Source organism: Heloderma suspectum, chromosome 5 (assembly GCF_057233095.1).
Source record: "Heloderma suspectum isolate Gila_16-S chromosome 5, 16-S_ref, whole genome shotgun sequence".
In the NCBI taxonomy this organism is placed as follows: Eukaryota; Metazoa; Chordata; class Lepidosauria; order Squamata; family Helodermatidae; genus Heloderma; species Heloderma suspectum.
The window spans coordinates 150284018-150311930 of NC_139462.1; the positions used below are offsets into that span (position 1 = coordinate 150284018).

The following is a 27913-nucleotide window of genomic DNA, read 5'->3' on the forward strand; positions in this document are numbered from 1 at the left end:
ATACACTCATCCCATTTTCATCCTCGGTGAACATGTTTTGCAGGTTTTTGTATTGTTGAGCCATCCACTAAGGCCATCCAAGTGTGAAGGCCTCAGTTAGGAGAAAGAAGGTTGTTCCAACATCCTATTCCTTCTTTCCTTAGCTCTCCATTTTGTGAAAATGAAGTCATGGGGATTCATCTTCAGTTTCAGTCTGGCAAGGTTTATATGCTAGTCACATGGTGACACATGCTGTTTCCATGCATATTGAAATCCCACAACTCTTGCCACCAGGGTGAATAAAAATCAATATTTTTTTAATCAGATTTTTTTATTTTTTTAAATCATAAATAAAACACTAAATTTCTCTCTCACTTGAAAAGAACATAATTACAATTAAATCTCATCACACACATGCTAAACCTATATATACAGTCTCATAAAAAATGAAGTTACTAACCCATCAAACATGGGCATTCATTTCAGTTTTTCATCTCATGAATATGTCTCTGTCCAACCTAATACCAGCTCTTGCTTCTTGAAAGTTTCCATTTCTCTGACTAAAGTCACATGTGCAAAGACACAGGGTAGAGAGGATTGTTTTTCTGTGCTAATGTGGTGGAGGAGGTAGGCCAAGATAGGCAGATGACTTAGTTAAGACAGAAAGACAATTTAGTAGGCTGGATAAAAATTGATGTTTTTAAAAATCGTTTTTTAAAGAAATTTAAATTAGTTTTTTTTTTTCCTGCCAGTAACTATCAACCTTGCTTTGACCATTTCTCTGTCATGGGCATTTCAGTTTTGTTTGCTATTTTGTTTTTTCCGAGGGCAAAGTTGCACCAAGACGGAGGGAAGCAGAAAAGAGCAACACTGGGAAGGAAAAAGGAAAACAATGTTGTCCAGTGTACATCTTTCTGTATTCCCATACTTAGGCTGCAGTTCTATAACCCCTTGCCTGGGACTAAATTGAATTCAATAGAACTTATTTCTGAATAGATATGTATAGGATAGTCCTGTTAACCTCTCTCTGTACGTAAAAGAATAAAGCATGCAAATATACAGTAAAACAAAGAAATGTAAAGCCTGCTTGTAAGAATGAAACCATGTAAACAATACTCCATTTAGCTGTAAATTAACATGGGATAGTGGTCAGATTTGCATAATTGTTCAGGAAATATATGCAAAAAGTTTCAATGGGAAACTTGCTTTAAATCAGTGACTTAAATCAATCTTTTTTCTTGCTGATTTAAATTGCCTTGATTTAAATCAACCCACCCTGTTGCCGCTGCTTGGTTTGTCATCCTTTTTGCTGGGATACCAAACTGACATTCCTCACATAGCTTGGCCACTGCAGTAAAGACCACACTTTCCTCCCCTGCTCTGCCAGGCAAGGTGGGGTGGGGCTTACCTCTGTGCAACTGGTTTGATCAGAGGCAAGGATGGGGCAAATGAAATATGTACATTCCAATGGAGGCTGGTGGCTCCAATGTCAGTGGGATGGTGCCTTGGATAGCTCCTTTGGAGTTCTGACCAGTTCTGACTGAAACCAGGAGTGGATTCACTGCCCCACTGACATCAGAGACACCAGCCTCCACTGGTATATGCACCTTGGGAACCAAAGCCTGTCTCAGCCACATTCTCTTACAAACTATTGCCTGTCTCCAGCCAAAAATGTAAGCTGACATATAAACACATCTATTCTGATAACTATGGCATTCCATGCCACGGCAAGTTGAGATGAAAAATCTGTAGTAAATACACATGCCTACCTTTTGACTATACTGCTCTTATTTACCACATTCCAGTATATGTCCGGTGCAGACTCCATGCTCTGGGGAAATAGGAGCCTGTCAGTTAACTGGCCTTTCAGTTAAAAAGAAATTGGGCTATGCAGTCTTGTAATCATGGCCTGGTTTCCTTTTTGCCTACAGCCATACGTCCTGCTGCAGAGCACTGTGGTTCCGAGAAAGATTTCTCAGTAGTATACAGAATGAGGTTGCTCACTAATGGAAAAGCCTTCAGTCATTTGCAAATTGCTCCTCAGCCAAGAGACTTCAACAAACCAAACTGTTAAATACAATGAAGGCTTAGCCTAAACAGGGAATGTTTTGCAAAGTATTTCATGCCTTGCAAAAAGCAACACCTCCCCCCCGCCCCATTAATGAAGTTTGTGCAATGGGGTGAAAATATTCACTGCTTCAGAGTAAGGGTAGGAAACATTCCTCAGTGGGGAGCCCTGATAAGCTTTCGAGGAACCCCAGAGTTCCTTGGAACATAGTTTGAAAACCACCAAATAAAGAGACTGGTCAACACTGTCCACAGAATTTAACATAGCAATGCATTTTAATTCCCACAAGTGTCTTTTGAAAATATGTTGCATTGTATAAGTCCATTTAGGACAAAGCCACAGAGATCATAAAGAACAATGATTTGCCCAGGACCACCTAGTAAGTTCATGATTTGAACTGACATTTTTCAGTTTTTATGTTCTTAACCTGTACTTTCCAATGTGGCTCTGCTGATGTTGTGAGGAATTCACATAAATGGTTGGTTTTGGTTATTTTTATTGTATGATTTTATAGATTGCTGTACACCACATATCAAGTCAGCACCAAAATACTAAATTCATTGGAATCAGAGAGCTATTGCAGATGGGTCTGTTTATCTGATCACTTATTCCAGCTGAGCTCACTTCAACCTTTGATTTGTTTTCATATTCAATCAGTGGGTAAATTGCAGATTGAAATGAGCTGAAAGGAAGTCTGTGGTCCCTTCTCAAGATCAAAGACTCTTTATTCACCTGTCTTTCATTTCTGAGATAAATGGTCATATAAACAATAGCAGGAGAGCTCTCTGTGGTGGGTGCATTTCACAGCTCTATGAAGTGATACAACTAGTCAGTGAAGGGTATGTGGCTGAAATACATTGAAATTCTTTGTTCAGGAGTTCTCTGAGGGCCAAAACAGACTTCATTCTCAATCTGTGTCTAGCAGCTACATCTTATTTTTATATTTACTCTAGAGTAGGCTCAGGGGCCAAATTCAGTTCAGGGCCCTATTGAGTGTGAGTGTGTGTGGGGGGCGGGTAAGTGCCTAAAAATGTTGCTGTTGTATTTTTTATGGATTATTCTATACCACCCAGAGAGCTTCAGCTATGAGGTGGTACAAAAATGAAATTAACAATTACAACAACAACAATAATGAAAAAAGACATAGCTGCTAGATAGCGACTGAAAGTAATGTCTGGTTTGGCCCTGAACCTTGGCAGCATAAGCAGATTTACAAAGAAATATGGGCAGGGAATAGAAAGCACACTGCTGTGCATCCCCCTCTCCTCGATCTTGTTCTGAATCAGAGTAACTCCACATCAGAAAGAAAACTCTCATTCTAGGTGGGCAGGCTGGCTGGCTCTGTTTTACTGGGCTGGCACCAATGAAGTTTTCCTCCTAGGGCAAACAGTGACTTGGGGGGGGGGGTTGGGGGTAGATTTTCATTAGGATCATGAGAGAGGAAGAATGAAGCCATCCCCTCCTCATCTGTCATATTCTCAATCCTGGTCAGGACCCCCATGGTGGCTGGTATTTAGGCAGGCAAATCTAGATACATTAAAGGCACAATCCTATGCATGTTTAGACAGAAAAAAGTCCTACAACTCCCAGCATGCTCCAGTCTACCAGCCTGGCTGGGGAATGCTGGGAGTTACAGGACTTTTTTCTGTCTAAACATGCATAGGATCGCACCCCAAATGCATTCCTGTATTTAATGGTACATCTAGCTTGGTCCCAACTCTGAAGCCACATTGAATTTCCCCACTCTTCTTCCACTTCTCTCATCTACCCAAATTGTGTGCATGGGAGGATGGTCTGAGCAACTCCTCAGTTCACTCATTCACAACACTGGCAAGGACGTGTCTGTATATTAGGGGCTGCAAATGTGTAGCCCCATGTAGTTACTGCACAAAGTAGTTACAAATATGTAGTCCCAACTCCTCACCTTCCACCCCCTCTTCTGTTACAGGAAAAGGAAAGGGAAACATGTAATTCATACTGGAATTGTCATTTAGTTAAGTTAAAACATGTCCAAAGTAACAACAGGAGATCTTACAATAAACAACCCATACCAAAGGATTCCACAAAAAACTAAAATACATTTTCCGAAAAATAAACTTCAACACAGGAACCTTTTAGCTGCCCTCAGGCTTTCCCACTTGTTGTATCTTTCTTAATTAGGCAATATGCAATACGCAACACATTTGGAGCCATTTTATCTAACCATTTTAGCGAGGCGCATATTCAAAAGATCAGACAAGAACCATAGGGATGGATCTAAAAAGCTGATGCTCTTCCACCTTTTTCAAGTTTAAGCTCTTCCCATATCCCAGTAGTCTAAAACCTGAAATTAGACCAGTTTGATGGGCCAGTGTGGCCATAATACTCCCAGCTGCTTAACCATGGTTAAGTAATCAGAAGCTCCCCACCTCTGGAGCATAAACACCCCCTACCAGGTCAAATTATATTCAGCTACTAGATCAGTTGCGAAGAGAAAACTCCCTGGAAAAGACCCTGATGCTGGGAAAGACTGAAGGCAAAAGGAGAAGGGGACGGCAGAGGATGAGATGGCTAGATAGCATCACGGATGCAATGAATATGAACTTGAGCACGCTCCGGGAGAGAGCGCAGGACAGGAAGGCCTGGCGTGCTATGGTCCATGGGGTCACGAAGAGTCGGACACGACTGAACGACTGAACAACAACAACAACTAGATCAGTAGCAACACTGGGGCAAATCAGATGATATGTCCCCGGCAATCTGGCCCAACACATGGAAGGAAGCAATTGTACACAGAAAGGAAGCAATTGTACAGGAAGCGATTGTACACAGAAAGGAAGTGATTGTATACAGGAAAGAAATAATTGTACACAGCTTCTTTCCTGTCACACCATCCCATACCTCCACCATCCCCACACATACATGTGAAACGAATGCAACATTTGCATGGTTCTTTTCCTGGTTTCATGTGCAGGCAACATTTGGATGTTCTGACCCTGTGTGCACATGTGGGGAAGGCAGATCTGGGGATGGTGCTCTGGGTGGGCAGGGAAGATCAGGACACACCCATTCCTCTCCACACATAGAGCTGAATTGGGGAAGATATATCTTCTTGTTGTTGTTCAGTCGTTAACCTCATGGACCATAGCACGCCAGCCCTTCCTGTCCTCCGCTCTCTCCCGGAGCGTGCTCAAGTTCATATTCATTGCATCGGTGATGCTATCTAGCCATCGCATCCTCTGCCGTCCCCTTCTCCTTTTGCCTTCAATCTTTCCCAGCATCAGGGTCTTTTCCAGTGAATTTTCTCTTCGCATTAGGTGGACAAAATATTTGAGCTTCAGCTTTAGTATCTGTCCTTCCAATGAGCAGTTAGGGCTGATTTCCTTTAGGATGGACTGATTTGACCTCCTTGCAGTCCAGGGGACTCATAAGAGTCTTCTCCAGCACCACAGTTCGAAAGCATCAATTCTTCGGCGCTCAGACTTCCTTATAGTCCAGCTCTCACAGCCATACGTTACTATTGGGAAAACCATAGCTTTGATTAGACGGACCTTTGTCGGCAAGGTCATGTCTCTGCTTCTTACTATGCTGTCTAGGTTTGCCATAGCTTTCCTCCCAAGGAGCAAGTGTCTTTTAATTTCATGGCTACAGTCACCGTCTGCGGTGATCTTGGAGCCCAAGAAAGTAAAATCTGTCACTGCTTCCATTTCTTCCCCTTCTATATGCCAGGACGTGATGGGGCCAGATGCCATGATCTTAGTTCTTTTAATGTTGAGTTTCAAACTAGCTTTTGCACTCTCCACTTTCACCCTCAACAACAGGCTCTTGAGATCCTCTTCACTTTCTGCCATTAGGGTGGTATCGTCTGCATATCTGAGGTTGTTGATAATTCTCCTGGCAATCTTAATTCCGACCTGTGATTCATCCAACCCGGCGTTTCTCATGATGTACTCTGCATATAAGTTAAATAAGCAGGGCGACAATATGCAGCCTTGTCGTATTCCTTTCCCAATTTTGAACCAATCAGTTGTTCCATATCCAGTTCTTACTGTTGCTTCTTGACCCTCGTACAGGTTTCTCAGGAGACAGATAAGGTGGTCTGGTACTCCCATCTCTTTCAAAATTTGCCACAGTTTGCTGTGATCCATACAATCAAAGGCTTTAGCGTAGTCAATGAAGCAGAAATAGACGTTTTTCTGGAATTCTCTTGGTTTCTCCATGATCCAGCAAATGTTGGCGATTTGATCTCTAGTTCCTCTGCCTCTTCGAAACCCAGCTTGTACTTCTGGTAGTTCTCGGTTCACATACTGCTGAAGCCTAGCTTGTAGGATTTTGAGCATAATCTTGCTGGCATGTGAAATGAGCGCAACTGTACGGTAGTTTGAACACTCTTTGGCATTGCCCCTCTTTGGAATTGGAATGTAAACTGACCTTTTCCAGTCTTGTGGCCACTGTTGAATGTTCCAAATGTGCTGGCATATTGAGTGCAGCACTTTAACAGCATCATCTTTTAGGATCTTAAATCGCTCAGCTGGAATACTGTCATCTCTGCTAGCTTTGTTGTTACTAATGCTTCCTAAGGCCCACTTGACTTCACTCTCGAGGATGTCCAGCTCAAGTTCAGTGGCCGCACTATCATGGCTATCAGGGACATTCAGATCTTTCCTGTATAGTTCTTCTGTGTATTCTTTCCACCTCTTCTTAATCTCATCTGCTTCTGTTAGGTCCCTGCCTTCTTTGTCCTTTATCATGCCCGTCTTTGCACAAAACGTTCCCTTGAGATCTCATATTTTCTTGAAAAGATCTCTAGTCTTTCCCATTCTGTTGTTTTCCTCGATTTCTTTGCATTGTTCATTTAAGAAGGCCTTCTTGTCTCTCCTTGCTATTCTCTGGAAATCTGCATTCAGTTGGATATATCTTCCCCTTTGTCCCTTGCTTTTCACTTCCCTTCTTTCCTCAGCTACTTGTAAAGCCTCATCAGACAGCCACTTTGCTTTCTTCCATTTCTTTTTCTTTGGGATGGATTTAGTTGCTGCCTCCTGAACAATGTTACGGACCTCCGTCCATAGTTCCTCAGGCACTCTGTCTATCAGGTCTAATCCCTTAAATCTATTCCTCACCTCCACTGTATATTCATAAGGGATATGATTTAGGTCATACCTGAATCCAGCCCTTTAACTACAGTTAGAGCTAAGCTGCTTCACCCAGAATCAGATATTAACCTTAAAGCTGGCAAAAGGAAATTGTGCACCAAAAGGGACAGGGGAAAGAAAGAGTAGTGAATGATGCAGGTGTGCATGAAACTTGGAAAACAGAAGGGGTGTCAGAATTTCCTCTTACAGGCTTTAACCATCCATAATGTTGCACACAAAACTCACCAAGCTCTTATGTTCCATAGAGGCCAACCGACACAGTTCTCAGCAGCTCCCACCTACACCTTCACATCCTGGAACCTAAACATCCTTCACATCCTGACTGGCAATCTAAATCCACTCGTTCATAAATTCCAGGTCCTGCCCATCTGTGTCTTTTAGTGACCGTTTAGTGACCTTCCCTGATTTGATTTCCTTAATGTTTATGTGATTCTTGCTGGCCAACTTTCCATTGCATGAGTGGAAGCCCTGGGTATACTTAAGCTTCACTACAGAAAAAACTATACAAACCAAATAACTCACCATATGTGATGTAAACTAAATACACTAATGTAGTAACTGTGTATGAACAATTATATCCAATTACTGGTTTAATATCAAGGAAATGCTAAGCCTAAATAAATTAATACATTTCCAAGTTCTGCCTTCTAGTGTACAGAGCCCATGCTATTTCCCAGTTCTGCTATCTGAGATTGTTTTTAAAAAACTGGAGATACCAGGGATTGAACTTGGCACCTTCCGCATGCAAAGGTCAATCAAGGAGTAAAACACCATAGATTAATGTTCTTTTGGTTTAAACAGTATTGATGTTTTTTGCCGTAAATAAAAATATTAAGGTTCATAGTTCTTGCAGTTACATATGAATATCCAAAACTGTCTTCTAACTGGAGATGCCAGGGATTGAACCTGGCACCTTTTGCATGCAAAGCTCAATCAAAGAGTAAAACATCATAGATGAATTTTCAGCACATTCAATTAAAGCATTGCACACTTCAGTAACATCTGAATTTTCAGGACAATATTCCAAATTAACACAGCTATACCATTTAATCTGAATCCCAGTGGTATCAGAGCTTTGCAAATAATTAATAGGGGGCATCAGAGAGAGCAATGGATGTCAGGAGTTAGAGTTATGCTTGGATCATGAAGTTTTGGATGTCCTCTTATTCTCCTGTCACTACTCAAACAAATATATTTGCATTTCCTTGCTAAATGTCTTGCGCCCAACAATGTTTGTTCTCTCATTTTCCCTGTTAACACTACAAGACTTTCTGGCACCTAACAATGGCATCCTACCACCCCTTAATTATGCTCTTGTAATGCCAAACTATGCTTTTATTTAATAATTACCAGCCCTACAAATAACAGTTTTGTAGTACAATGTGTACCAAAAGACTAATCTAGCATCTGTTTTAGTAGCAAATTAAACTGTTATGGCTGAAATTTAAGGAACTCAGTGTATCCATGCTCGTCATTCGAGCAGAAGCAGGTTGGTCCGCAATTAAAGATGCATGTATTATTCAAATTCCATAAATGTATGCACATGATTCCAGATGAGTGGTTGGTAAAACAGGCATATTTTTCTTCAAGGAGATTGGAAACTTGAGGTAGTATTATTCATAATCTGTTCAAAGTATATCATTTGCCGGAAGTATGGTGGGACTGTCTAGGCAACAAAGAACTAAGAGACAGGCTCTATGAAGGTCAAGCTAGAAAGGATACAAGGCTGTTGCAACAATCAAAATGTCCTTGATGGCACTGACTTTTTAAGAAGGACCATCAGACAGCTAGATAACTTGAAGATTTGACATTATTTATTTTGCATAGTGCTTTTTTTTGTTGTTAACTATGCCAAGGCTGGGCAACTTGTGGCCCTTCAGGGGTTTTAGTCTAGAACTCCCATCATGCCTCACCATTGATTATGCTGGCTAGGGCTGATGGGAGTTGTAGGCCAAAACATCTGGAGGGCCAGACGTTGGCACCACTAAACTATGCTTACTGATTATGCCTTCTGCCATGCTGGAAGGCAGATACAAATAGATCCTGTCTCCCATCAGATCTGTAATTTGAATCAGACGGAGACTATAATGCATTACATACTGAAATACCCCTTAAGATTGGCCAAGAAAAACAGTATTAGAAAATGTATTGTTTAAATTAACAACATGTTGCAATCAGGAAATTATCTTTTTCTTTTCTTTTTTACCAGAAGACTCTCAAGCTTTTGTGACTTATAGAACAGCTTGGTATGTGTTAGCAGCAAGGAAACTCCAGGCTGAAGAAATGTAAAGGATCAGTGTAATTAGTGAAGGGGATGCTTTGATATAATAGAGAACAGATCTTCTTAGTTTAAGTTAAGATTGTTATTGTATGAGGTAAAAGACAGCCTATTTTAACTTTTATTATTTAATCTGAATGGCTAATAGTTTATTTCATTGCAACTTTTGTAACACAAATTTTGTATGGAAAGTCTACCTGGAAGTTGTCAAGGCCAATGGCTTATACAATAAAGTTGTTGCTATAGGATGAAGTGTGATCAGTTAGTTATATGATTATTTGGACAAGGAGGATACATAAAATCAAATACATTACTCAGCAAGGGTGAAAAAATCCAGGTTCCCAGTAATCCTGGAAACTAAAAACTGAGCCTATTGACTAGCACTTGGATTTCTGGAAAGAGCTGCCATCAACATTTTGCTTCTCCCATATGTGCTGTCGACATGTCCTGGCTGCCAGCACTTCTTATATTCCTCTTTCCCCACACCTCTAGCCCTGTTCAGGTGTTCTATATGTGAGTAGAATAAACACACAAGGAAGAGGAGTGCACTAGCCCTGCCCCCTTTGCATGTTTCCATCATCTTCTACTCGTGGAGGGCAGCTTTCTGAAGGGGAGAGCCTCCACACAATTGAGAACCCTGGTTTTTCAGCATTCTCAATCACATACAGGGCCTCCACCGATACAGGACACTCTCCCCTTCAGAAAGTTGCCCTCCATGAGTAGAGGACAATGTGAACCCACAAGAAGGGCAGGGCAGGGCTAGGGGGAGCACACTAGCTCACATGTTTATTCACACTAGCCCCTCCTCACATGTTTATTCTACTCAGATACAGAACACCTGAATAGGGCTTACCTCTCTTCTCATTCTCTCCCTGTTCTTTATTTTCACCATAGTTTTGTCTCTTTTATACATCCTAATTAGACCCAAAGCACTCTTTCTCTGCTATTTCCACTCAATATCTTGCCTTTTTCTCTTTTAATACCCCCTCTCTTCCAACAGACATCCTTTGAAACAGAATTTAATTTGAGCCAGAACATCCCAGGGCACAGCTTCAGAATTTTTTTCGGTATCAGAGGTCAGCTCTAGAAGATATGAAGTAGAAGAACAGCAGCTGTGCACATGGGCAGAAAGCCTTGTCCCTGAGTCATCGCAAACAGTGTCCACCCATTGAGGAAGAGCTCCCAAGTCAGTGGCTACAAATCCAGGTAGGCTTGAGACATGCAATCTCTCGATTAGGCACTCCTAGAATATACGCGTGTGTATGTGTAGGGGGCATCACATTGCGCCAGCAAGAAAAGGCTCTCCTTTTACAGGTGCATCCTCTACCTCCCTCCAAGCTCCTTCCTGGCAAATCTTTAAAAAATATGTGCACCCATGTTAATCAGTTTGTGCATTTGTTACGAAGGGTAGATCAGCTTTATTTAACTTTTTGAAAGCCAATGGCTTACCTCTCCTTGCCAGATGGGGTTGACGGTATTACACATGATCTTTGATCTCTTCTCCTGTCCATGGTGAGGAAGAGCTGGGAAGATGCTATGCTTTCCGGGCTGGATCGAAATCTTTAGGTAAGGGTCCGGATTGAAGAACATGCCTTTCTTCAGACCAAAAGCCTGGAAATCTGCAGAAGGTTGATTATTCCTATTAGCATTCATTTTAGCCATCACACATTTTTTAGCCTCCCCCCAGCTCTTCATAATATTTATAACATTTTATTTTAAAATGTATGAATCATATTCTATGCCACAAGAACACCGAAAGCAACATCCAGAATGAGTGAAATAAGTTCCAGTTACTGCAGTGGGATTTGACTGCATGGAAGTAGCTTAAAGATCACGGCTACAATCTGCAATGGCCTCATGGGAACAGACCATGAGGGGAAGGGACAAGATTGGCCAGAGGGCTCCAAAGATTATTAGAACTTCCCAGCTGTTGACGAAATCATGCAAGAAGTAGGGTGGCCATGTGTCTGTTACAGGGGACAATCCTCTATTTCAAGCAGTCCTCTATTTGAAGGGCTGTCTTTTCCAATTCTGGTTTTAAGATAAAGAACCATAAGAACTGTTGCCCATCAACAGCACCTGAACAGCAGAATGAACAGGCAGGCACACAACTATGGAAGTCCATCACCGGGAAAACCATCCCTTTGGGGGCTTGTTGGATTTCCGCAGCACTCCTGACTCAGCTTGCATTTGTGAGCCAAACCATGGTTTCCCCCCGAAATTTGTGCAAATTGCAGCTGAAATTTGTGCAATTTTCTATTTGTGCAAATAACCCCACTCCCCAGGGGGCCTGACTCTGCAAACTGGCCTGACTCAATGCAGATTGAGTCTGGCCAGCTTGCAGGGAAATGAGCTGAAGTCCGGGGGGCCAAGCTGATGGATGTTCAGCAAAATCCATCCCCAGGATGGATTCCTCCAATGTCTCTACACACAAGTCACCTGGTCACAGTCTTTCCCACTATGCTGAATTGTACTGTATTTCTCTTTAAATTATAATACCATATGCAAATTTTATGCAAGCCACTATCCTCTTTTGTCCTCTTTTTTGGTGATGCATTTCCTCTTTTTTTGGCAATTCATAAGCCCCCTGTTGCATTTCCATTGGCCCCCCTCTTTCCTTTTGCACTCACACACACAAATAGAGGCTTCAGTCTCACGCCTTTAATTCATTATCAACAGGTTCATTACAGATGCAAATCCTTGAAGACTCTCAGACTACAAAGGAATGCCTCCAGCTGGCTAGACTAACTTAGGGAGGGATGTCCCACTCTTCCAGTGATGCTTCCCTACGTCGCCTCTCATGCAACGCTAACCGGGTCGACCATCTGAGCTCCACCCCGACGTTTCCCTCTTAGCTCCGCCGTCTAGCATCTCTTAGGTCACAGCCCCCACTCTCCTCCTCCTCCTCCCAGCTTCTCGGGGGGGGGGGGGGCTTCAGGCCTAGCCGTCTGGGAGTTAGTAACCTGAGAAGCACACCTACCCATATCTGAACTGGCTTCGGAAAATGCATCCCCCGGTTCTAGGTGTTCCTCTTCTGAATCTGAGCTGATAACTATCTCCCTGCACTCAGAATCAATCCTGACACCACCACCACCACTCCAGCAAGCAGCTGTGATAAGATTTAGGCCCAGCAATATGAAAGCTTGGGCAAGGGAGAGGAGAGAGGCATACATAGATTGTGTAGCCCCATTTGAACAAGCAACTTTGGGGGAGAAGATGAATAAGAGCCTGAAAGAACCATGACCAAGTCCTCCATGGTTTCTGGGAGCTCAGATAAAAGGGCTGCTAGGAGGAGGAGGACAAGGATAAAAAAGGCAACTTCCTCCCTCTTTTCCTGATGCTCTGGTCAAGCCAAGCTAGGGGAACAGCTACCTCCATGGGCTTTGCGAATCTCCATGTTCTTCCAACCCAAATAATACACAATTAGAACTTCCTAAACGTTAGTTTACTCTCTTGTTCTGGAACTGAAGAAACAAACCCAAATCAGGGAATTTCCAGGCAAGCTCCTTCTGCACCCTTTGTATTTCGCTGCCAGCTTACCCTATTTCCAGAGAAGTACTGTGGCCTTATCCACTAGGACACCCCAAATGAAAATATTTTCACCTCATCACAATGCCTCTGAAAATATGTTCACCATGGCTACTAAATTCCTAAAGTTTTCATTAATAATAAAAATGCAAAGCAGTTCGGTACGCTCTGGTTTTCCCAAGGCATTTCTTGGGCGCGTGTGAATTGAAGGAAGTCAAGACAGCAGTTAACATTCTGTGTGTATATTTTTATACCCGGACCTACTGATGAACAACATTAATATACCATACATCATTTCTGATTGCTCATAAATCATAGCCCTCCCTACAACAAGTGGCGCATATCAATCTGTTTGAAAATGCCAGGCAATTTCTCAGAAACAGATCACTGGAGCACAGAAGAAACAGAAGGCAGAGCAAGCATATTTTTCTATATATTTTCTCAGTCATTCAAAAACTAGCATGAAGCCCATAACAAAATGATAGAGTAGATCATTTCTTGGAAGTAAATTAATTACTAGAAGTGGAAACTAGATGACTTATTTGGAGGAAATTATACCTGCTTGGGAAATAATAAAGAGCAACTGAACAGTTCCATAATATGGCCAGTTGTATGTAACAAAAGTGGCATCCTTAGGATAGCGGATAGAAGACAGCCAGAGTACTACAGAGGACAGAGTGTTGGATTTGGATGCAAAAATGACACCCAAAAGGCATAAAACTTATTAAAAGGTCTTGGACAAATCATGATTTCTCTGCTCAATCCATCCTACAGAGGACAAAATAAGCTACGGATATACGGAAAACTTTCCTGACGCTATAGGCTAGGAAAAGGCCCTAATCTGAATCAAAGGAGTTTGGACATCATTAGAAGAAACAAACGCAGGAGGAAGAGAGATCTTAAAAGGTAATTGGGAGAAGACAGTGGGTAAAAATTTCAAGAGGGAAACAGAATTTCAGGAGAGGAAAAAATCAGCAAAAACACATGGGGAATAAAAACAACAAAGAGTCTTGTAGCACACTGAAAGACTAACAAATTTCTTCTGGCATAAGTTTTTGCAGTTACTGGCTGCTTCATCAGATGCACTGGGTAATAGTGATCACTGGTATGTCTTCATCTGGCAGCTTGAGAACACAGAGCATTCATAGCATGTAAATGTACATATTGTACTTATTTACTTATTTAAAATATTTAGATCCTGACTTTCAGCTCAACATAGACTCAAGGGGACTACCAACAGAGAATACTATAAGACAGTAACAATACAATCTCTATAAAAATAAATAAAGCAAAAACAGAAAAGCATCCCTTTATTAAAAGCTTAGGGGAATAAAACTGTCTTGACATGGCACTTAAAGATCAATACGGTTGGCCCCATTTGAGTGTCTCTGCTGATGGTATTCCAGGGGGAAAGGCCCTTTTTCTGGTTGCTACTTGCCTAAGCTCTAAAGATCATCTGAAGATCATCTGAGAGAACAGCAGGCTCATATAGGGGCAGGTGGTCCTTCAAAAACCCAGGTCCCAAGCTGTCAAAACTAGCACTTTGATCTGTGTCCAGAAAGAGACTAGAAGCCAGTGGAGAACTTTTAACATTGGCAAGATACATTCTGATCAAAGAGTCGCAATCAACACTCTGGCTGCCATATTCTGAACTAGCTATACTTTCCAAGAATTCAAAGGGAGTCCCACATACAACACATTGCAGTAGTATATTCAGGATGTCACGAGGGCATGCATAACTGTGGGGTTAAGTCGTACCACCATATGACAAAAAACCATTGCTCTGGTTGTGCCTTTATTAAAACTAAGTTTGAGACTAGTCAATTCAGCACTAGAGTCTGAGGGTTTATTTAAACTATAGACATAAACTAGTTTAACATTCAAGTTAAACAAGAAAAGCAGTTCTGAGAGAGATTTTTCAGCAGTGTCACCAAACTATTATTGCCATTATTTTAGGGTGGGTGGTGGGTGGGTGGATGTAGCCTTGACAATGAAACTGGGTGTAGCAAAATATGGCAGCAAGAGTAGCAAAATACAATGGGAAGAATTTCAGGAACAGTATACCAAGTTCTTTAACAAGAGTGTATCAAGTTATAGCAGAGAGATGTAATAAGACCATTCAGATGGATGTGGCAGAAAGACTTTCAGGGAGATGTAGCAAGATATGAATGGATTTAGTAATATACGGCATAGGGAACAGGAAGAGAACATACGGCAGAGATGTGGAAACTTTTCCATCGAGGAAACCACTCTGGGGCTGCCTGCCAGCAGTTAGCACGGCCAGAGCTCAAAGTGGGCATGCCATCCCACTTTGCCATACACCATTCACACAGACACGCATAGACACTCTTCCTAGCACCTCTTTCTCAGCTGATACCTATGCAGATCAGCTGAGGGGGGATTCTCCATGCCCAGCACTGAGAGAGGCTCTCCGATCAGCAGCTGATCTCTCAGCACTGGATAGGAAAAAGGTCTTATCTCCCATCAGCTGCTGATCAGAGATAAGACCGTTTGCCTGAGGAGAGGGTGTGGTGTCTGGGGAAGAAGCTGGTGGGTTTGCTGGGGAACCCCCACAGGCTGTATCTGGCCTGTAGACCAGAGGTTCCCAATGTCTGATGTATGGGATTGTGGCAAAATATAGTGGGGTGGTGTATTTTTCCACATTAAGCATGTGCCAAACAAAATCCCACTCAGAAGTGGGATAAGGAAATGAAGCAGAGCAATCTAAAGTTGTAAAGTTCCAGCTTTTGCTAAAAGGACAGAAAAAGGATCACAAGGAAAGCTCAAGGAAGTCTACAGGGAAAACATTTACAGCCATGGGGGAAAGAGGACCATCGATTAATACTGAGGGCAGTAGTGGTGAAAAATAAGTTTGGGTCATAAGCATAAGAGGAGAAAAGATTAATTATTCATGTATTGCTAACAGGGAAAACTATTTCTTAATTGTCTTCAAAGAGAATGAAAGAGAACAGTAGATAATTAAGGTTCTAGTGGACTCTATATGCACATTCCAGTGAAATCCAGCATGGAACATTGGAAAGAATGGTGAGACTTGTAGCACAGAGGCTCAAGTTCAATTCCCCATTCAGCCATGAGGCAAACTGGGCAGCCCAATGGTTTTCAAAGTGCATTTCAGGGAGCACTGGGGCTTCTTCAGAAGGTCAGGAATACAGACGAGCTTTCCCGAAGGACAGCTTATCTGACACTGCTGGTCTCCCCCTGCAAAAACACAGCTGTATAGGGGTGCTGCTGTGTGAATTCTAGGGCAGCCTTTCAGTTCACACAGGGTGACGGTGAAACAACATGACTGGTTAGAGCCTGGGGTAAACAGACTATGTATCCATGGCCTATGCTCTGGGTTCCTTGGCAGACAAAGTGATGGGACAGAAAGTTTTTAAAAACCCCACTGTCTTAGCCTAACCTACCTAAACAGGTTTGCTGTGAGGATAAAGAAGGGGATTAATATACACCACCCTGAGCTTCTTGGTGGATACACATGTAACAAATAAATAATTCCGTCTCAGAGGTGATCAAAAAGCCAAGGTAAAACATTTCACCCAAGAGGAGCTTTCTGTGTTCCATAAACTGACCATTAGACAGGCTGTGATTTTTCAGGCCCAGTTAACTGTTCTAATAATTACTCTCTTCTATTACAAAGCCACTTAAGCAACTACCACGTGGCTACTGATCACCTGTATCCATCATAAAATAATTCATTAAAAGGGTTTAAGGGCGCAATCCTATGGCCGCTAGACAGTGGCTAGATGGCATAAGATTTTTCGGTTTCTGGGAACCAAGCTTGGAGCCAGCACTCCGAGCTTGGTTCCCAGAAATCCAGCTCCCTGCTCCCGCCCCCACCGCCTCATAAGAGGCGCGGTTCGTCCCCGGCTCCGTGCTCAGAAGGGCAGTGAGGAGCAGCTGAAAAGGGGGCATTCCCGGGGGCAAGGAGGGGACCACGGAAGTGCCAGAACAATGCTTCCTATGTGCCGTCCGGCCTCCTCCCCCCCCAGTCCAAGGCGCCCTGGTTAGACAGCCTAAATCGGCTGTCTCTTTACTTATTTATTTATTACATTTATATCCCACCTTTTTCCCCCCTAAGGAGCCCAAGGCGGCATACATAATCCTCCTTCTCTCTATTTTCTCCTCACAACAACAACCCTGTGAGGTAGGTTGGGCTGAGAGTCTGTGAATGGCTCAAAGTCACCCAGTGAACTTTCATGGCCAAGTGAGGACTAGAACCTGGATCTCCCGACTCCCAGTCCAACACTCTAGCCACTACACCACATAAATAATAAATAATACTACATTCCCAAAATAGGGTGGCCATATGTCTTCCTTTGTAGAGGACAGTCCTGTATTAGAAGGACTGTCCAGCCCAAGTCTGATTTAAAGATAAAGAACCCTCAGAAGGGACTGCTGGGCCTTCAAGTTACCCATCAACAGCAACTGGACAGCAGACTGACAAGGCGCACAGGTCACCTGGTCAAAGTCTTCCACACTATGGTGAGATGTACTATTTAAATTATAATAAATCTTTCTACATTTGCATCTATAGATATAAATTAGCTTATGCAAATATTATGGTGCCCTCTTTGTCCTCTTTTTTTGGTGACAAGTGTCCTCTTTTTTTATATAATTTATAAGTGGCCACTCTATCCCCAAACCTATTCATTAGCCTGTCAAAGAAAGTATTAAGCTTATCATATTTACTCATATAGAAGGTGTGCAAGGTGCCAGCTACATATCATGGCCTCTTAGATGCCTATAAACATTTTTCCTTACGATTTGTACAGATAACTTCCTAAGCACAAAAGATGAACAGAGATAAATGGATTAAGATTAGCACATGGAGAGACAATGATAAGATGGTAATAATCAAGAAAATAGGAAATAATCCAAACCATGGATCAGAGACTTAGCAGTGGCAGTTACGAAAAAGAACAGATATTACTGTAACGGGTAACTAAACCTATCAATGCCCAAAAATGGCATGGAAGTCGCATGTGGTACCTCAGGAGGTACCTTGCTAGAAGGATATGTGAATTGTGCCCCTTCCTATCTTCTTAGAAGAGCATGATTTACTAGTTAACAGGAAGAGGATGACCCATAGCTGCATAGCTAGCATGGAAAAGCCAATAACATTCACTTTTCCAGACCTCAGTGAGGAATAACAGCTCTAATGAATAGCTATTTGGCTCTGAAAGAAAAACATAAAACTGTGAAATTTTGAGAGCTTTGCAGTCATCTTGTGATTTCTCTTAAAAATTCAAAACGTTGTTGAAATGTTCATGATTTTTATTCAATCCAATAAAATAAAAGGGTATTTTTGTTCCTTCAGTCAACACAAGAGGACTGAATTTGGCGTCGTGGATAGATGGCTGGACTTGGACAGGGGAGGTTTGGGTTGAAATCTTCCTGCAGTTGTGAAGCTTCCTGGATGGTTTGGGGCAAGTCACCATCTTTCACCTAATATTAATGCATAGTGATGTAAACATGGGATATAGGTGTCTGTGCTTTGTCCCGCGCTTATGGAAGGGCAAGATGGATCTGTCTGTCTGTCTGTCTGTCTGTCTGTCTGTCTATCTATCTATCTATCTGTCTATCTATCTATCTATAACATTTGTATCCCGCCCTATATCATTAAAATATCAGGGTGGCGTACAGATAAAATAAATGTAAACAGTGTAAAACAATAAATAATTCAAATAGCTAAAAGATATTAAATCATTAAGCTAGCTAATACCAGTTTAAAATCTAAAACAATAAAACAGTTAAACCAGTGTACAAACTCAGGGAATCCAGTTAGTGCTCAAAGGCTTTAACATGGTTAAAAAGCTATGTTTTAACTTGACGCTGAAATAAAACCAGTGTCTGAGCCAATCGGGCCTCCAAGGGGAGTGCATTCTACAACCGGGGTGCCACAGCAGAAAAAGTCCTCTCCCACGTCCCACCGTAGCGTATGACTTGCACTGGTGGGACGCAGAGGAGTGCTCCTCCAACAGATCTCAATCCTCGGGCAGGTATATATAGGGGGAGGCACTCCCTCAAATATTGAGGTCCCAAGCCGCTTAGGGCTTTAAATGTCATCGCTAGCACCTTGAATTCCGAGCGGAAATGTATTAGGAGCCAGTGCAATTCCTTTAGGACTGGTGTTATGTGTTCTTTACATGATGTTCCAGTCAGCCATCTAGCTGCTGCATGTTGCAGTAGCTGCAACTTCCAAGTCATCTTCAAGGGAAGCCCCACATAAAGTGCATTGCAGTAGTCTAATCGGGAAGTTACCATTGCATGTACTACTGTGACTAGGTTATCCCTGTCCAGGAAAGGCCGTAGCTGGTGGATCGGCTGAAGCTGGCCTCAAGTACTCCGGGCCACAGAGTTCACCTGGGGCTCCAGTGACAGGGATGGATCTAGGAGTACTCCCAAACTATGCACCTGCTCCTTCAGAGGGGGTGAAATCCCATCCAGGACAGGTCACTTACTCAATTCCCAGACTTGGGAACCACTAATCCACCAGAGCTTCCATATTATCAGAATTCAGCCTCCATTTATTGGCCTCATCCAGCCCAATACAGATTCCAGGCACTGGTCCAGCATCTTCACTGCCCCTGCTGGCTCCAGCGACAAGGAGAAGTAGAGTTGAGCATCATCAGCGTACTGGTGACACCCCACCCAAAAATTCCTAATGACCTCACCCAATGGCTTCATATAAATGTTGAACAGCATGGGGGATAAAATGCAAGCATGATTTGTAAAATCCAGGTCAAATGATTTGGGGTTGCTTAAATCTTCTGTTCAAAAGTGTAGCCACATTGTTAAATGTTAGAGCAAGGCATACCTGACAATGAGAAACTGATCAGTCGTCTGCTTCCTTGCCCCTGGACCGAATCTTCATTGGTGATGCTTTTAAAAATCTGTCGGACAGAGAAAAATAGTAGGAGAGCTGCCATCAATGCCTTTTTAAAAAGAATAACACTGCATAATAACTATTATTCCTATAGCCACAATCAAGTAGAAATCAATGACAAGCATTCATTAGGCAGTTATTGATCAAACACTTATTTGACGAGTCAACGCTTTTAACAGTAAAGGGGAAATAGAGGCCACGGGAGAGATTCTTCTCGGAGCAGTTGAAGTCAAAGCAAGGAATTACTGTAATCTTATCAGTGTGTTTTCTATGTGTTGATAAAAAGAACATTCTCTTATCTTTACTGTTTGTAAACAGCATGTATTTATTACAGAAAAACAAATCCACCTGCCAGAATAGGTATATTGTTTGGGATGGGAGTAACTATTTTGGTAACAAAGTGAAATATAAGGTTCCTGGATGTCAAATGAATAAAATATCTTTGCATTTCTTGGCTACAATCCCACAGAGCTGGACACATGGAGCCCTTTTCCAAAAAGGCAAAACCAGCAATTTCAGCAGCAAAGGGGGAACCGGGGTGACTGGATCCAATCTCCGTCACTCCTTCTCCTGAACAGCTTTTTAAAGAAGGCTACTTGCAGGCAGGCCTAGCTGCTGCATCAGGAAGGGGAAATTGCATGCAGGATGCTGCTAGCCATTCGGTAGTCACACAATGCTGAAACAGCCTGCTCGGACAGTGCCTCTCAAAGCCTGCCAGTAAGGGCATGGGCCCCTCCACCATCTCGGTTGCTACTCATGTAAATGGCAGCAAAGCGCTACCTCCAGCCTGAAGTCTGACCAATCGTGTCAGCAACATTAACAGCAAAGGGAATCTCCAGTTTGCCAACCTGGCGACCCTGGCTGTGCAGCAGGGTGAGATTAGGATACAGTGCCAGATTTCACTGGGAACTGCTTGGCTTGACTCACTTGGCTTGACTCACTTTAACCTTTTGCTGTTACTTTAATAGAACTGTTTGTATGGGCATTTTGTCCCCTAAAAACAGGGGAAGGCAACCTTTGGGGGGGTCCATGGGCATATTTGGCCATTTGAGAAAGTGTTCTGGACATCACCACAAAATGCTGTCATGGGAGGTGTGGCGAAGGACAGGTAACATGCCCAAAAGGTGGAGTACATGGCAGAGGAGGGGTCGAGCCCACTAAACAACTGCTTTGAACCCACAGTTTTCAGCAGCAAGAAAACCTACTTCACAGTGATCTCAGCTGCTGGTAAGGAAATGTGTTAATAAAAAAAGAAAAATGGGGGGGGGCGCCATGGCAGGCACCAAGAAAAGTGCCTGGGGGCAAATTGGTGCCCACAGGAACCATGTTGCCTACCCCGGCATTATTCCCTAGCTTTATCTCTGCTTCCTCACCTTCTGTTGTTTTCTCCATTGCCTATTTTAGACCGTTGGAATCTTGGGGACAGAACTCTGTGTAATCTTGCCTTTGTTACTCTCCATGTCTGATTGTCTGGCCTTAATTGTGCTTTGCTGGAGGTTTTAGGGCCAGCAAAGCACAATCGAGGCCAGGTAATCAGCATTTTGGAAAACTTGGCCAGATATTTCTCTGTGAGGATTTCTACGTGCAGCGCAACTTACAAAGTCTGGTTACTTGCCTTTGACCAATGTTGCTCTCCAAGTCCAGCATTGTGGATTATTTCAATTTTAAACTGCCTTCAAGTTGGTGTGTGCTTTACTGTGACAGTACTGTGAACCCGGTTCATCCAAATTACTTGCAGGGCAATTTAGGGTCCAATCCTATGCATGTTAGGCAGAAAAAAGTCCTACAATTCCCAGCACTCTGGGAATGCTGAAAGTTGTAGGACTTCTTTCTGCCTAAACATGCATAGGATTGCGCCCTTGGTTAGAAAAGGTTTGGGTGAGGGCCACACATTTAATCTGTCTAGCCTAGAACACTGAATAATCAAAGCCCAGATAATGCGACTTCACTATATATAATGATCAGAACTAAGACTAACAAATCAGATATTAAGAGTATTTTAAAAGACTAAAAAAGCTTAACTCTCTAGCAATCTTTTCCTAGCACAATTCCCACTTACTTCATTAGACTGACAAACACATAAGCACTTGGGGGTAGGAGGAGACAGCATACCTAGAATGCTCTTTGATGGTATTTGGAGTGTTCTTGTATGATTCTGAAACCAACGCCATCCAGAATGATGCTTTATTAACACCATGAACTAATACAGACTCCATGGTCCTGGGGTATTGAGGCTCTGTAATGTCTGGTTTTATAGTTTTCACGTCTCTTCTTTATACTTTACAGCACAGGTGTTATTCAACCTGAGGGCCAAATTCCATTGCACAGAAGCTCTCAGAAGCCACATTCCAGTAGGGATGTCGGAGAATTTCTCCACGAATCTCTGGGAGGCCGAATGCCAACGCATTCGGCCCCCCGAAATTGGTGGGGAAATTCTCTGACACACCCCCCCCCCGGGATGGGGCTTACCTTGTGCAAATGTCCCTCGCAGCGGCGGGTCCTGGCGGTGGGTCCCGGCAGCGATTCGGCGGCGGCCAGTCTTCTGACTGGCTGCCGCCGCCGCCATTTCCAAGTAAAGTAAAGTTAAAAAAAAAAAAACGTGATAGGCTACGTAAAGATTTACGTAGCCTATCACGGCTAGATTTTCAAAGTCAGCCGTGATAGGCTACGTAAATCTTTACGTAGCCTATCATGGCTGACTTTGAAAAAAAAAAGCGCGTACGCAAATGGCGGCGCCCATGGGCGCCGCCATTTGCATTCCTTATTTGGGCACAGGTAGTCTACGTAAAGATTTATGTAGACTACGGCGAAAATAAGGATTTATGTAGACTATGGCTTATTTTCGCCATAGTCTACGTAAATCTTTATGTAGGCTACCCATGCCCAAATAAGGAACGCAAATGGCGGCACCCATGGGCGCCGCCATTTGCGTACGCGCTTTTTTCTTTTCTTTCCAAAGTCAGCCGTGATAGGCTACGTAAATCTTTACGTAGCCTATCACGTTTTTTTTTTTACTTTACTTTTTTCTTTCGCGGCCGGAGAGGCAGGGCACTCCCCCCCGGCCAGAATTTCGGCGGGGAGGGATGGGGCGCCTCCCCCCCGGCCAGAATTTCGGCGGGGAGGGGCGGGGCACCTCCCCACCCACCAAGAATTTCGGGGGGAGAAACGGAGCGCCTCCCCCCCCTGAAAAAAGCTGCGGGACCAGGTAAGGGACTTTCGTCCATCCCTACATTCCAGTGGTGGGTGAGGCCAAAGGTAAAGGAGATGAGACCAAAGGCAAAAGCGGCAGAGCCCAAAATACTCAAAATAACAGTATGCTGAAGCTTAAAGCTCTTAAGGCCAGTAACTAAGCCTTGGGAGAGACATTTCAACCTATTAGAATGGAGAAAAATCTCCACAAGAGCTGAGATGTCTGCACAAATGATCCAAGGTTAGGAGAAAGGAGGTGGAGTCAGGGGAAAGTGGGTGGGGTCAGGGAAAGGGTGTGGCCACCCAGAGAATCCCAGAGGGCCAGATTGGGCCTCTGGGCCTGAGGTCCTTCACCCCTGCTTTATCTTATTCTCTCCATTTTGTATTCCTATTGTTTTGCCAAATGACACATGCTGACAAAATTCATTCTGTCACTGATGTCTGAGTATGTGATACTGGCAGTCCTACAAAGAATTTAACCAATGATTCCCAAACCATGTGCTGAGGCTTACTCGCGCGCTGAGAGAAGGGCCTATGTACCTTGAAAAATTTGGCCGCAATGTTGCATGCATCCACCACTATGGTTGCTGGAGTAGGAAGGCCACATGCACCATAGATACATGCATACACATAATCCAAATCTTTGCTGCGCATCGATGATACTGTAGCAGCCATATCGGGGGTCAGACTAAGTAGCCTCATGCAGTATCATGCTTCATGTTCTTGCTGAGCTCTTGCTCTCTGAAATATATGTTTGTAAGATGACGAGACACAGGAATTTCTTATCTTGTCAACAAAGGCTAAGGTCAGCATAGAATTGTATATCTTGTTCTCTGCTGTTCTCTTCTGTTCTCTGCTTATCATAGCTACCCTATAACCCATTTCTTGTATTATAAACAATGGTACTAGGAGAAGAAATGTTGAGGACTGCAACCCCACACGGGAGGGAGAGGAGGAGCCGTTTCCTATGTGTCACAATATCTATAAAAACAATGTGCTGATGTAAATCGGGGCTTCTGGCTCTTTGGAAATGATTCCAGCCTTAAGCCCGCACGTTAAATAAAGAAACTCTTTTTCCTTCACTCCGTGGTCTCTCTGACTCTGAGTTCTGCAACAATACAGTTGGGAAATTCTAGAGAAGTATCATCACAATGTGCTGCAGGGATTCCGAAGTTTGAGAAACATTGATTCAGACCCCTACATTTAAACCTTTCCTAAGGAATTGAAAGAGATCTCTTTTCTGAGCATCCCCGAACTACTTTTAGAGAGCATCTCTACACCAGCCTAAAATCCCTCATTAAAAAGGGGGCTTTCTGCTTCCTTTTGAAATGCAGGATCAAAATGGATTCCCTTTCCATGTGCTTCCTTTCCTCACTCCCCTCCCCCCTTCTCCCCCTTATCTGAGTCTTCCATATGTTTTATTAATCTAGCTCCTCTTCTTGTGGCTTTTCCTTTTTCACGGAGGAAATTCATGCGGAACACAAGTGGGGTAATTTGATACCTCATTATCTCCAATATATTTAAAAACGGAATAAAGGTCATTTAGTGCAGGAAACGCCCTGGAGGTTCACGGCATCATCTAAATGGCCTGCAAACTTCTGTGAGTGAGCGATCTTAATAGCAGGATAAAAGCCCATGTGAAGAAGCCCAAAGTGCCTCTTAACTGTATTAAATGAAGAACCATCAGCTTCATCAAGAAGAATTTGCTGTGCTTGATAATCTGAAGGAAGAGGATGTTCTGAACAAAACAAAAATATTGTGTGATAAGAGACAGAGAGGGTGGGCCAAGGAATGCTATATAAAAATACTCGTTATTTCTTTAGCAAGAAATCATTAGTTGTGAAATGCATGATAATGCAACTCTCATATGTGTTATTAAATAAAGCATGTCTTACCATCCACGTAAGTGGTTTTCATTGTGTGTGTCAGTTTCAATGTAAATCAATTTAAAGGCAACCAGTGAGCCCTTCTGAAACTGATCTAATGGAACAGTGCAAAGTGCCTTAGGGAAAATGAAGAGTGCTCCCCATGACAGCCACCAACCTCCCATCTAAGGGTGGGCAAAAAACAGCCCCTGCCTCTGGCATCATCAAAATTATTTCTTAATCAACAGGAGAGGGTGCTAAAAGCCAGCTGGGTTTCTCCCTCTCAAGGCAACTTCTAGGCACTGGAAAGCAATGTATTTTAGCATAATTTGAACATCACTGAACCAGACCAGAGACAAGAAGCCCGAGCTGTTCTATAGTCCATGAATTGTAGGGAAACATTGGGTCAAACTAAGGGTAATGGGGGAGCTCCATGCCTGGAGCTCCTAGTATATTTTTCTCTTTCAAAAAGCAGCTGCAGCCCCCTCCCCCTCACTAAAGATCCGCAATAGTGATCAGGAAGAGGGAGCAGGAGCCAGGCACATGCTAGTGGAGAACTGCTCCAAGTGAAGGGCTGGCTCTGAGGCCAGGGCTTCTATAAAGGCTTGGTGTGTTGGGATGGGCTCTCAGGTTCACCTGATTGCTCAGGCAAGCTGGCAAAGCAGCCTAGATGGCACCCTTGAAGGCCTGAGGTCAGGGTACCAGGCTTAGCTAAGAACAGAGAACTGGAGACTGACTGTTGGGAATCTCTGTTCAAGATCTCCCTGGAGTCTTAGACTCATCATCAAGGTCACTCTTGGGCCCTTGACTTTGGTATGTCCATTAGACAACTGAGGTTGTGATAACCTGAGGGATTCCTGCTGTGGCATTTCTAATCCCTTTTAGGCACCTAGCACCACTTCCTCTTCCAGTGGCTCTTCTAGATTTTAGATTGTAAGCCTGCAGGCCAGGGCTGTTCTGTCCTGTTTAATAGATCATATGGTAAGCTGTTCTGAGAGTCTTTTTGGCTGAGCAGCACTTCAAACAAACAAACAAACAAACAAGCAAGGGCACTGAAGAATATTTTTGGCCACTTGGTTCTTGATGTCTCAAGCTTAGCCAGGTTACAGGAAATGTGCTATTGTTGCTGACTATATTGCATGCCTGAACAATAAGAATTCACACTGTTATCAGGGCCAGCCCAAGACATTTTGCTGCCTGAGGCAGAGGACAAGATGGCACCACCCTCTATTCAGTTAAATTGCAATTAAATTAAATTAAATCTTACTTCAGCATTGGCAACAGGAGAACATCATCCACCACACAGGCTACTTTAGGGGGGACAGGACATGTGGCATACAGCTCTGCTCTCCAAGGGAAGGGATTGGCTGGGTATGCTCTGGAGGAAAGGCCAGAGAGCTGCTGCTGTTGCAGCCCAGCATCTGCCGCCTGAGGTGATTGCCTCACTCTGCCTAATGGCAGGGCCAGCCCGGGATGTTATTTAACAATGTACTAATCAGGCAGCTGCAAATGCGATAACCATGAACACCAACCAAATAAGCAATATATAATAGAGGACAAATAATTGCTTATGCTTAAACCTTTGCTCCAGTTAAGTATTTGGGGTTTAATACAATCCAAGTGGGTTAAAACTGGCCAGATGAAGCAGAAATAGACAGAGAGCTCAGCCTTCCAAATGCTGTGAGACATCAATTGTATGTGTGTAAACCCAGGTAAATATATTTATTTTACTAAACTGTACACATTTAAACTTATATAAATGTATTTACATAGATATTTATTTAAAATTCTGAGTAAGGTGAAATCAGTTTTACAACATAATTATAGGTATCCCTTCGTAGTTGTTGTTTTTTTTTTAAGGATTCTTTTCCAACTTTACCATGGTTCACAAGCACTGAAAGCTACTTTGGCTATAGTCATGGGCATGATATAGGGAGGGTAAGAGTTCCTCTAGTCGTGAACTGTTGGGCTCCATAGGATACTCAATAAGAAATAAATAAATAAAGCCTATCTTTCAACCTATGAGAGGCAGCCAAGCTGACTCACAAAAGAATGTAGAAATGGAGGGCCACTCCCACTAACAGGCACAAAAAAGAGAGGGAAATTGTTCGCAAGACGAAACATATTTATTCAAGTAAAAACAGTCCTTCAAATTCCACAGATTGCAAACAAAATTAAATCCAGATTTGTATTTCAATAGATCTATTCCATCGTGCATCTGTGGATAGACATACACACACACCCTTTTTGTGTCACGGGAATATAATTAAATACTACAACAAAAACTCCAGTAAAATGACCTCGAGAGTTGGGGGGCACCCAGATTTTGGGTAGCTTTCTTAGACCGTAAGGGTGTGGTGCTGGCTGGGGAATGCTGGGAATTATAGGACTTTTTTCTGTCTCAACATGCATAGGATTGCACCTTAAAATGGCTACTGAGACTCCAATCCTATACATTTACCTGGGAGTAAATCCTACTGCACTCAATGGGACTTACCTCCATGAAGACATTGCACTGTTTAGAGAGTGGCATTTCCTTTCTTTTTCCATTTTAGCCCCAAAGCGAGCTCACCCAGCTCCAACCACTTTAAAAGCATTTCAATCATCAGGCGTTTCCCCTCCCATATGCTTATCATTTAGTCAGTCGTTAATCTTCCTTTGATATTTTTTTTAGCTGTTAAAACAGAGCCATATTAAGATTTGTGGCACTTTTGCAATTGACCGGCGCCATCTGAATGAAGAGCTTTGTTGCTTGATGTACGTAATGAGCTCAGAAGGAGCCACTGAAGCATGCAAGGTTACGAATGTACTTTGTAGTCGCGTATCTTTGTATAATTTGTTAGATTACAGTGTTATTATGTACAGGCTATTAGTGCATCTATTATATGGTCATAACAGCAAGACATGATCTGAGCAGTGCCGCAGCTAAAAGATGTGTGTGCATCAAAACCATTAACAAACAAATGG

General features: G+C 42.9%; 1 protein-coding gene across 2 annotated transcripts in view; it reads right to left on the bottom strand.

Moving 5' to 3' along the window:
• Window positions 1-27913, bottom strand: part of HECW1 (HECT, C2 and WW domain containing E3 ubiquitin protein ligase 1) — a 291424-nt gene that overhangs the window by 127781 nt on the left and 135730 nt on the right. For both annotated transcript variants that reach the window (XM_084857787.1, XM_084857788.1), the window contains 2 exons: window positions 19824-19899; window positions 10907-11076 (listed from right to left, as the gene is read on the bottom strand). In XM_084857787.1, coding sequence (XP_084713913.1) covers window positions 10907-11076; window positions 19824-19899 — 246 coding nt within the window. The remainder of the gene's footprint in view (window positions 1-10906; window positions 11077-19823; window positions 19900-27913) is intronic.